Consider the following 12,008-nt stretch of genomic DNA (forward strand, 5'->3'; position numbering starts at 1 on the left):
TCAATTATTAGAAATCTGCTCTGCAGAAAACTTGACTGGAATGCATGTTTTTGGTTATGTAAAGGATATAGGCCTCTAAAATAATACATATTCTAATTAGTGCTAATGTATTTGAATTTGCATTATTCAAAGTTATAATTATGTAAATTATGGTAATAGGTTCCAGCCTAATGGAAATAATGCAGTGTGAATTCAAATAATGCTACCATTTCAGGGAAATTTACACTATGTGGTATCTGACTGTAGACTGGTCTACATTTCAGGAATTCCTTGTTGGTGACTTTGAGTTTTTTGGGGTAGGGTTAGGGAATGGGGTCAGGAATTGAATTTCACCTGTAGGGGGGAGGAACCTTTTGATGTGGAAGACCCTTGCTCCAATACAAATTAGCAGCCCACCTGTAATTTATAGTCTTTAGAGAGATTTGCCAGGAGCCATTGAGAGTTTAAGTAACTTGCCCATTATGACACAAGATGTATCAGAGATAGAATTTGAACCTAGGTCTTTCTGACTCCAAGGCAGGCCTGGGTTCTACTGTGGCATACTACCTCGTAGGGACCCTGTATTGCCAGTAAATAAAAACACGATATGAGTAATATTGCTCTTATGGTCTGTTCTGATGTCTAGGATGGATATGTTTCCCAACCAGGAAATAGGTTTGCTACAACAACATTTTAATGGGCAATTTGAAGCACAGCTGGCTGTCTCCCCACAAATATACCAGTCTTTATTAAAGACAGCTGATTCTCAGCATCCTGCTTTCATTGTTAGTGGGTTTTTTAAAGTTACCTGGTGAATTTTAGCATAAAAATGATGATGATAATAATATTTCGTATGTATATAATACTTTAAAGTTTGATAATAATATTTCGTATGTATATAATACTTTAAAGTTTGATAATAATATTTAGTATGTATATAATACTTTAAAGTTTGCAAAGCACTTTACAACCATATCTCATTTTACTCTCATAACAACCTTGAACTTAGTAGTGGTAAGGCCATGCTAAGAACAAAAGTAACCCAATTCCTATCCAGCTGGACTCTGTGTCTCAATTTCCTAATCTATAAAATGGGGATAATAATGCATAATCTTTCTACATGAATGTAAAAGTGCTTTGTATTATAATAATAATAGCTAGCATTTATATGGTGCTTTTAAGTCCACAAAGCATTTTACATATGTTACCTCATTTGACTGAGATAGACAGAGGTGAAGGGACTTGCCCAGGGTCACACTGCTAGTAAATGTCTAAGGTCACATTTGAACCCAGATCTTCCTGACTCTAGCTCCAGAGCTCTATCCATTGCATCACCTCTCTGCTCAGTGAGAACCTGATCAGGTCAGCTCTGATACCAAATACCTCTTGGTTCATTGGTATTACATTTTTTTATAACTAGAAAATGATACCTGTCCCTTACGTATTTCTAGGGATGTGATAAAGATGGATAAGATCATATTCACTTTGAACTCCTCAGAAAAAATATGGCATGTGTGTGTGTGTGTGTGTGTGTGTGTGTGTGTGTGTGAAGGAACATTAGGTTTGATGTTTCTGCTTTTTTCCTCTTGGCAGGCTTGGGGATCAGTTCTACAAGGAAGCGATTGAACATTGTCGTAGCTACAACTCAAGGCTCTGTGCTGAGCGCAGTGTGCGTCTCCCCTTCCTTGACTCCCAGACTGGCGTGGCCCAAAACAACTGCTATATCTGGATGGAAAAGAGGCATCGGGGACCAGGTGGGCAGCGTGGCCCATGAAATGGTCACATAAGTTTGTGTGAGCACATGTACACGATTGCAAGATCTATAGAGGAAAAAGGGACAAAGTACAGTGTGGCTTAAAGTGTATGTAGGTGTATATATGTATGCATGTGTGTGTGATATGTTCCTGTATCCTTATAGACTGAGGTGTAGCCGCACAGAAATAATAGAAAGAGTCCCCTTGACTTGAATTCAGGAGTACAGAGTTCAAGATGTGCTTTCACCACTTAGTAGTTATCTGACCTGGGCTGCCAAATAGCTTTTCTGAGCCTCAGTTTATCTAATGGAGATAATAATATTTTCCTTAGTTACCTCACAGGGTTCATAGGCTCTAATGAGAAAATATGCTTTGTAAAACTCATAGTGCTATAAAAATCAAAGCTATATAGATGTAAAATATAATTGCCTAAATCCAAAAATGGGGAAGGAAGGCTAGAAAGCAAGTCATGTGAAAGAGACCTATGTAATGTAGTAGCCAAAAAATTCTTTTCCTGCCCCTTTAAATTACTTTGTATTTACTCCGTCTGCATTTTGTACATATTTATCTGTATGCATGTTTTCTGGTGGTAGAAGGTATACTCCCTGAGGGTACGAGTGGTTCCATTTTTTGATTTTGTAATCCCATTGCCTAACATACTACTCTAGGATGTGATAAGTAAATAATAATAATAATAATAGCTAGCATTATATAGTTATTTAAGAAGTGCAAAGCAAACAATCTCTGTTATCTCCTTTTTTCTTCCAATAATTCTCTGAGGTAGGTGCTATTACTATCTCTATATTACAGATGGGGAAATTGAGGCTGAGAGGCTAAATGACTTTGCCAAAAGTATATAGACAGAAAAAAAAGAGTATATAGGCAGTATGTATCAGAGGCAGGCTTTGAGCCCAGGTCTTTCTGACTCCAAGGCCACACAGCCTCTATCATTGAAACCTTAACCTGAATTAATTGACTAAAGGTAGTGTCCAGAATGTGCCCTTCCCTGGTCACACCACATCTGGAATCTTGTGTTCACTTCTGGATACTACTTTTTTTTTTTTTTTGGTGGGGCAATGAGGGTTAAGTGACTTGCTCAGGGTCACGTAGCTAGTAAGTGTCAAGTGTCTGAGGTCAGATTTGAACTCAGGTCCTCTTGAATCCAGGGCTGGTGCCTTATCCACTGCGCCACCTAGCTGCCCACCTGGATACCACTTTTTAGGAGGAACATTGACAACCTGGGTTATTTTCAAGGGAGGAGGGTCAACAGGGATATTGAAGTGTATTCAAAACCAAGACTCATAAGGATCAATTGGAGGATAGTGCAATATTTGGCCTGAAAAACTTAGAAAACTTAGTCAAATCAACAAGCATTTATTAAGTGTTTACTATGTGCCAGACGCTATGGTAAGTGCCAGGAATATAAATACAAGCGGAAAGGCAGCCCCTGACTTCAAGGAGATTATATTCTCCTGAGGGAAGACAATACATAAAAGGCGGCTAAAAAGTGGCCAAGGGGAAGAAAATGAAGGTACTCTGTGTGTGTGTGTGTGTGTGTGTAGGGTGGAGGAGGAGAATGGTAGCTAAAGTCTGGAAGAGTCAGGAGTAAAGCCTAAAGAGGAATAAAAACATGGCTGGCTTGGACCTCCTCCTTAAAATCAAGGTTCTGGGAGGAAGCAGCCAATCATAGGTTGAGGACATGGTGTGGTGTGGGGGTGGAGGGGGCAGAGAATACTTCCAAAATGAGAAGCCCAGAGTGGGAGAGCTTCCGAGTTGAAGTGGTTTCTGGGGCATTGTAGAGAAAGCTGGGAGTGTCAGGAGTGCACCGCAGAGAGGAATGAAGAGCGGGAGGGGAAGCATAATAGTCTTCAAATGTTCATAGAAGAGAGAATCGACATTCTGCTTGGCAGAACTAGAACTAAAGAGTGGAAACCTGAGAAAGCAAATTTCAATTAGGGAAAACTTCCTAACAAAGCTATACAAATATGGAGGTGTTAAGTTCCCTGTCTCAGGAAATTTTCAGATGGAGGTTGGATGCAAGTAGTCATGGATATTATCAATGGAATTTATGCTTTGGGTAAGGACCAGATTCTGGGGTCCCTCTCAAATCAGAGATCTAGAGATTATGTCATATTATATTATAATTATTGTCATCATTATTGTCAATCTTAAGGAGCCAAATCAGCTTTGTATACTATGCTACATCATAGGTAGGGGGTTTCCTTAGGGAAGCCTTAGGAAGGAGTAAATTTTAAAACACTCTCTGAATGGTAATTATTATTCGTATGTTGATTATGGTTATTATAATTATAGATCCACCTGAGTTTTTAAGCTTTTTTGTTATAATACTTTGAGCTTTGCAGGGATATATATTTCTCCTCCATCAACAGGCTTGGGTCCATCACAGAAAACAAAGAAGGGACAATGAAAGATCCCTTTTGATACTAGTTTGGTTGGGAGGCTCTTCAATGGCCATGCTGATTGTGGACAGCCACGTTTTGTCCAAGGCAATGCTTTGTATTTTGGGTCTGTTGTGCTTTGATAAGCTCAGGAGTAGCTAAGCCATGTGTTAGAAATACAGCCAATGCTTGGCTTTGAGTGAGCTGAGGTCTGGTGAATCAGTGCATGAAGAGTTATGGAAGTGGGAAATGAGTAGGTTGGCTGATATCTGGGATCAGAAATCCCAAGCAGCAACATTCTTGGCACATATAGCAATAAGCTACTTACAAAGAGCTATATTCAACATGAATCTATTGAGCTACTAGATTGCTGTCTTTTGCCATTTTTTGTACCTCAGAGCTTATCACGATGCCTAGCACATAGTAGGCACTTAAAAGTATTTATTAATTATGATAACAATCGACCATGTGCAAGGATAGGCAGATAAAAAGGTGGAATGGATCATAGTTTCCATCCTCAAGGAGTGAATAATCTAATAGGAGAAATGAACGATGCAAATAAATAGTTTTGATAGAAGACAGAATGTGATAAGAGCAAAGGTGAAGATCAGAGAGATTACTGAGTTATTCAATCAATCAAAAAGCATCTAAGATACTGTGTTTTCTGCTGGGAATAGAAATACAAAAGTGAGATAATCCCTGTTCTTGAGGATCATACATTCTCCTGGAGTGGGATACATGTTCACAGACAGCTGTGTGGAGGATGGATTGGAGAGAGGAGACCCTGGAGGCAGGGAGATCAATTGGAAGCTATTATCATCCTCCAGGCAAGAGATGATGAGGGCCTGAACTATAGGATAGTGAATCTATGTGTGAAGAGGAGGAGACAAATGTAAGACACGTTGGAGTGGTAGAACTGATAAGACTTGGAAACTGAGAAGTTACTGGGAATGACTGAAAATGAAGATTCAAGGATGACATTTAATTTGTGAATCTGAGTAAATGGAAGAATGGTGATTGTCCTTAACATAAATAAGAGAGAAGGGCAAAGTTAAAATGGCACCTGAACTCTGCTTACAAACAACTTTAAAATACACCTCAAATTGAATTCTGGAGCAGAAGCAATGAAAGGTCAAGATAAAACAAATTTCTAGCCCAAGACAACTTAGGAAGTCAGCAGGAAAGGTCTGTCTCACCCGGGTGGTGACTGGGCCTGGAGCAAGGTACAGCACAAGTCACATCCTGGTAATCTGTTAGCAGGCCCTAGAGGTGGCTGCATCAGCATCAGCAGTAGCTTTGGGAGCTCTCAGCCCACAGACAGTAAGGGGGTTGCACAACTGGTTAGAAGGAGATTAGAGCGGACTCTTTGATGGTACTAGGTATAGGAAATTTTTGAATTGCCCATAAACAGTTCTGGGTCACAGTCCCAAGGCAAAGAAGAGCACTGATACACTAGCGTTTGTAGTCACAGGGGAGTAGGTGTCCTGGTCACAGTTCCATGGTAAAGAGGAGTGTTTATGGTTGCTCCAAGGGGGCAGGGGCCCTGGTGTTAGGTATGAGGCAGAAAGGAGCACTAAGTGCTTGTGGCCATAGGAGAGCAGAGGTCTGAGTCATAAGGAGCAATAACACTTGCAATGACAGAAGTGGAGCAGGGGCCCTGGTCACAGTTGCAGCATGGAGAAGAGTGCTTTTGGTCACTGGTAGACTTGCACATAGTCCAAGAGAGCAGTGACCATACCTCTCCTTAAAAGAAATGAAATTTCTCCTCGGAAGAAATGAAAATTTACAGACCCCTGTAAATGTAGCTCTGAAAATGGTAACACGGGGCAGTTAGGTGGCACAGTGGATAAAGCACTGGCCATAGATTCAGGAGGACCTGAATTCAAATCTGGCCTCAGACACTTGACACTTGCTAGCTGTGTGACCCCAAGCAAGTCACTAGTAAGTCACAAGTCACTTATTGCCCCACAAAAAAATGAAAATGGTAATACTAAAAAGCTGAAACTTGGGGGACAGTATCCCCTCCAACCTGGGAATAGAGCTCAACTTTAACATAAAAGTCAAGAAATACACTGAAAAAATGAGCAAACAACAACAACAAAAAAGAACCTGACCATATAAATTTATTATGGTGACAGGGAAGATCAAGGCACAAACTCAGAAGACAATGAAGTCAAAACAGCCACATGCAAAGCTTCAAAAAATGTGAATTGGACACAAACCCAAAAAGAATTCTTGGAAGAGCTCAAAAATGATTTTAAAAACCAAATAAGAGAGATAGAGGAAAAATTGGGAAAAGAAATGATACAAGAAAATTATGAAAAGAGAGTCAATTGCTTGGTAAAAAGAGGAACAATCCTTCCCCCACCAAGAACATAACACCTTAAAAAACCCAAATTTACCAAATGGTAAAAGAGGCACAAAAATTCACTGAGAATTCCTTCTAAGGCAGAATTGGTTAAGTGGAAAAAAAAGATGCATAAAAATCCAATGAAGAGAAGAATGCCTTAAAAAGCATAATTGGCCAAATGGAAAAAAAGATGTACAAAAATTCACTGAAGAGAACTCCTTAAAAAGTAGAACTGGCCAAATGGAAAAAAGAGGTACAGAAGTTCACTGAAAAAAATAATTCCTTAAGAATTAGAACTGGGCAAGTGGAAGCTAATGACTCCAACAGACATCAAGGAACAATAAAACAAAATTAAAGAGTGAAAAAAATAGAAGAAAATGTAAAAAATCTTATTGGAAAAACAACTAACCTGGAAAACAGATCAGCAGAGATAATTTTAAAATTATTGGACTAAATGAAAGTCATGATTAAAAAAAGAGCCTAGCCATCATATCTCCAGAAATTATCAAGGGAAACTGTCCTGATATACTAGAGCCAGAGGACAAAAGAGAAGTTGAAAGAACTCACTGATCACTTCCTAAAAGATGTTCCAAAATGAAAAGTCTCAGGAATATTATAGCAAAATTTCAGGTCAAGGAGAAAATATTGCAAGCAGCCAGAAAGAAATCATTCAAATGACATGAAGCCATAATCAGGATAACACACAATTTAGGAGCTTCTACATTGAAGTATCAGAGGACTGAGAAATAGGGATCCACTGGGAGGAAGGGGAAGAGAAAGGTAGAATGGTGAAAATTATCTCACATAAAAGAGGCACAAAAAGAAGAGTTTTCACAGTAGGATATGTGTGTGTGTGTGTGTGTGTGTGTGTGTGTGTGTGTGTGTGTGTGTGTGTGTGTGGTGAGCAACATTTGAACCTTACTCTCATTGGAATGGGCTCAAAGAGGGAATAATATACAAACTTAATTGGGTATAGAAAACTATCTTACCCTACAGGGAAATAGGAGGGGAAGGGATTAAAAGGAAGGGGGCTAATAGAATGGAGGGCAGATTCAGAGAATTAGTGCTCAGAATCAAAACAGACTTTTGAGGGGTGGGGTGAGTTAAAAAGAGGTAGAGAAAAGGTTAAATGGGAGAAAATAGGATGGTGGGAAATAAACAATTGTTAATCATACCTGTGAATGTGAATGGGATGAATTCACCAATAAATTGAAATGGATAGCAGAATGGATTAAAAACCAGAATCCAATAATATGTGGTTTTAAAAAATACACTTGAATCATAAAGACACAGAGAGAGTGAAAATAACGGACTGGAGCAGAATCTATTATGCTTTAGCTGAGGTTAAAAAAAAGCAGGGGTAGCAATAATGATATCAGACAAAGGAAAAGCAAAATTAGACCTAATTAAAAGGGATAATCAGGGAAATGACATTTTGCTAGAAAGAAACCATAGACAATGAATTAATATCAATACTAGACATTTATGTAACATGGTATAGCATCCAAATTCTTGAAGAAAAAATTAAATGAATTACAAGAGTAAAGAGACAGCAAAAGTATACTAGTAGAAGACCATAACTTTCTCCTCTCAGAACTAGATAAATCTAAACAAAAAAATAAACAAGAAAGAAGTCAAGGAGATGAATAGAATTTTAGAAAAGTTATATGTGATAGATCTCTGAAGAAAATTGAATGGGAATAGAAAGGAGCATACTACTTTTTTTGAGTTGTAATGGCACCTTCACAAAAGCTGACCATGTGTCAGGGCATAAACACCTTACAACCAAATGTAGAAAAGCAGAAGTATTTTTTTTTCTGATAAAAGTATTTTATTTTTTTCCAGTTACATGTAAAAATAGTTCTCAACATTTGTTTATACAAGCTTTCCAATTTCAGATTTTTCTCCCTCCTTCCCCTCCCTCCCTCCTCCCCTAGACAGCAGGTAATCTGATAAAGGTTTTATATATATATATATATATATATATATATATATATATATATGTATATATATATGTATATATATATATATACACACACACACACACACACACACACACACACACATAACATTGAACGTATTTCTGCATTAGTCATATTATAAGAGAAGAATAAGAGCAATGAGGAAAAACCTCAAAATAGAAAAACAATAGCACCAAAAGCAAAAGAAATAGTATGGTTCAATCAGCATCTCTACCTCACGGTTCTTTTTTTTTCCTTTTTTTTTCTGGATTTGGAGATCTCCTTCCATCATGGGTCCCCTGGAACTCTTCTGTGCCATTGCATTGGTGAGAAGAATCTAGTCCATCACAGTAGATCAACACACAATATTGATGATACTGTGTACAATGTTCTTCTGGTTCTGCCCATCTCACTCATCATCAATTCATGCAAGTCCTTCCAGGTTTCTCTGAACTCCTCCTGCTCATTGTTTCTTACAGCACAATAGAATTCCATTACATTCATATACCACAACTTGTTCAGCCATTCTTCAATTGATGGGCAACCCCTCAATTTCCAATTCCTTGCCACCACAAAAAGAGCAGCTATAAATATTTTTGTACATGTGGGTCCTTTTCCCTTTTTTATGGTCTCTTTAGGGAAAAGACCCAAAAGTGGTATTGCTGGGTCAAAGGGTATGCACAGCTTTATAGCCCTTTGGGCATAATTCCAAATTGCTCTCCAGAATGGCTGGATCAGTTCATAACTCCACCAACAATGCATCAGTGTTCCAATTTTCCCATAGCTTCTCCAACATTCATTATTTTCCTTTCTTGTCATATTGGCCAATCTAATAGGTGTCAGGTGGTATCTCAGAGTCGTTTTAATTTGCATCTCTCTAATCAATAGTGATTTAGAGCATTTTTTCATATGGGAATAGATAGCTTTGATTTCTTCATCAGAAAACTGCCTGTTCATATCCTTTGACCATTTCTCAATTGGGGAATGACTTGGATTCATATAAATTTGATTTAGTTCCCTATATATTTTAGAAATGAGGCCTTTATCAGAAGTACTGGCCATAAAACTGTTTCCCAGCTTTCTGTATCCCTTCTAATTTTGGATGTATTCCTTCTGTTTGTACAAAACCTTTTAAATTTAGTGTAATCAAAATCATCCATTTTGCATTTCATAATATTCTCTCTCTCTTGTTTGGTCATAAACTGTTCTCCTTTCCAAAGATCTGAAAGGTAGACTATTCCTTCCTCTCCTAATTTACCTATTATATCACCTCTTATGTCTAAATCATGTACCCATTTCGACCTTATTTTAGTATAAAGTGTAAGATGTTGGTCTATGCCTAATTTCTGCCATACTATCTTCCAGTTTTCCCAGCAGTTTTTGTCAAATACTGAATTCCTATCCCAGAAGCTGGGGTCTTTGGGTTTATCAAACACTGCATTACTAATGTCATTTGCTACTGTGTCTCCTGTGCCTAGCCTATTCCATTGATCCTCCACTCTATTTCTTAGCTAGTACCAGATAGTTTTGATCACTGCCGCTTTATAGTAAAGATCCAGATTTGGTACAGCTAACCCACCTTCCTGTGCATTTTTTCATTATTTACCTTGAAATTCTTGACTTTTTGTTTTTCCAGATGAATTTTGTTATTATTTTTCTATCTCTATAAAATATTTTTTTAGGTAGTCTGATTGGTATGTCACTGAATAGGTAAATTAATTTAGGTAGAACTGTCATTTTTACTATATTAGCTCTGCCTATCCATGAGCAATTGATATCTTTCCAATTATTTAGATCTGATTTGATTTGTGTGAAAAGTGTTTGGTAATTGTGTTCATAGAGTTCCTGGGTTTGTCTTGGCAAGTAGACTCCCAAATATTTTATATTATCTACGGTTACTTTAAATGGAATTTCTCTTTCTATCTCTTGCTGCTGGACTTTGTTGGTCATGTATAGAAAAGCTGATGATTTATGTGAATTTATTTTATTTCCTCCAACTTTGCTAAAGTTGTTAATTTTTTCAAGTAATTTTTGAGTTAATTCTCTAGGATTCTCTAAGTATACCATCATATCATCTGCAAAGAGTGATAATTTTGTTCCTTCATTGCTTATTCTGATTCCTTTAATTCCTTTTTTCTTCTCTGATTGCTAATGCTAACATTTCTAGTACAATATTGAATAATAGAGGTGATAATGGACATCCTTGTTTCACCCCTAATCTTATTGGGAAGGCCTCTAACTTATCTCCATTACATATAATGCTTACTGATGGTTTTAGGTAGATACTGTTTACTATTTTAAGGAAAGCTCCACCTATTCCTAAGCTCTCTAGTGTTTTTATTAGGAATGGGTGCTGTATTTTGTCAAAAGCTTTCTCTGCATCTATTGAGATAATCATATGATTTTAGTTAATTTTCTTATTGATGTGGTTGATTATGTTGATAGTTTTCCTAATGTTGAACCAGCTCTGCATTCCTGGTATAAATCCCACCTGGTCATAGTGTATTATCCTGGTGATCACTTGCTGTAACTCCTTGCTAATATCTTGTTTAAGATTTTAGCATCAATATTCCTTAGGGAAATTGGTCTATAATTTTCTTTCCCTGTTTTTGCTCTGCCTGGTTTTGGTATCACCAACATATTTGTGTCATAAAAGGAATTTGGTAGAACTCCTTCTTCACCTATTTTTCCAAATAATTTGTATAATATTGGAATTAATTGTTCTTTAAATGTTTGGTAGAATTCATCTGTAAATATATCTGGCCCTGGGGATTTTTTCTTAGGGAGTTCATTAATGGCTTGTTCAATTTCTTTTTCTAATATGGGCTTATTTAAGGATTTTATTTCCTCTTCAGTTAACCTGGGCAGTTTGTATTTTTGTAAATATTTATCCATTTCATTTAGATTGTCAAATTTATTGGCATACAGTTGGGCAAAATAATTCCTAATTATTGATTTAATTTCCACTTCATTGGTGGTAACATCACCCTTTTCATTTTTGATACTGGTAATTTGGTTTCTTCTTTCTTTTTAAAATCAAATTAACTAATATTTTATCTGTTTTATTGGTTTTTTCATAAAACCACCTCTTAGTTTTATTGATTAATTCTATAGTTTTCTTGCTTTCAATTTTATTAATCTCTCCTTTAATTTTCAGGATTTCTAGTTTAGTATCTAATTGGGAATTTCTAATTTGTTCTCTTTCTAGCTTTTTAAGTTGCATGCCCAATTCATTGATCTCCTCTTTCTCTTTTTTATTCATGTAAGCAGTTAGAGCTATAAATTTTCACCTAAGCACTGTTTTGGCTGCATCCAATAGATTTTGGTATGTTGTCTCATTATTGTCATTCTCTTGGATAAAGTTATTGATTGTTTCTATGATTTGTTGTTTGACCCATTCATTCTTTAGAATGAAATTATTTAGTTTCCAATTGATTTTCAGTCTACTTTTTCATGGCTCTTTCTTACATGTAATTTTTATTGCATCATGATCTGAGAAGGATGCATTTACCATTTCTGCCTTTCTACATTTGACTATGATGTTTTTGTGCCCTAATACATGGTC

The 12,008-nt window shown here is 36.9% G+C and overlaps 1 protein-coding gene across 3 annotated transcripts in view; it reads left to right on the forward strand.

Moving 5' to 3' along the window:
- Positions 1 to 12,008, forward strand: part of DPF3 (double PHD fingers 3) — a 413,835-nt gene that overhangs the window by 167,750 nt on the left and 234,077 nt on the right. For all 3 annotated transcript variants that reach the window (XM_043989941.1, XM_043989942.1, XM_043989943.1), the window contains one exon: positions 1,573 to 1,733. In XM_043989941.1, coding sequence (XP_043845876.1) covers positions 1,573 to 1,733 — 161 coding nt within the window. The remainder of the gene's footprint in view (positions 1 to 1,572; positions 1,734 to 12,008) is intronic.

Source organism: Dromiciops gliroides, chromosome 2, assembly GCF_019393635.1.
Source record: "Dromiciops gliroides isolate mDroGli1 chromosome 2, mDroGli1.pri, whole genome shotgun sequence".
In the NCBI taxonomy this organism is placed as follows: Eukaryota; Metazoa; Chordata; class Mammalia; order Microbiotheria; family Microbiotheriidae; genus Dromiciops; species Dromiciops gliroides.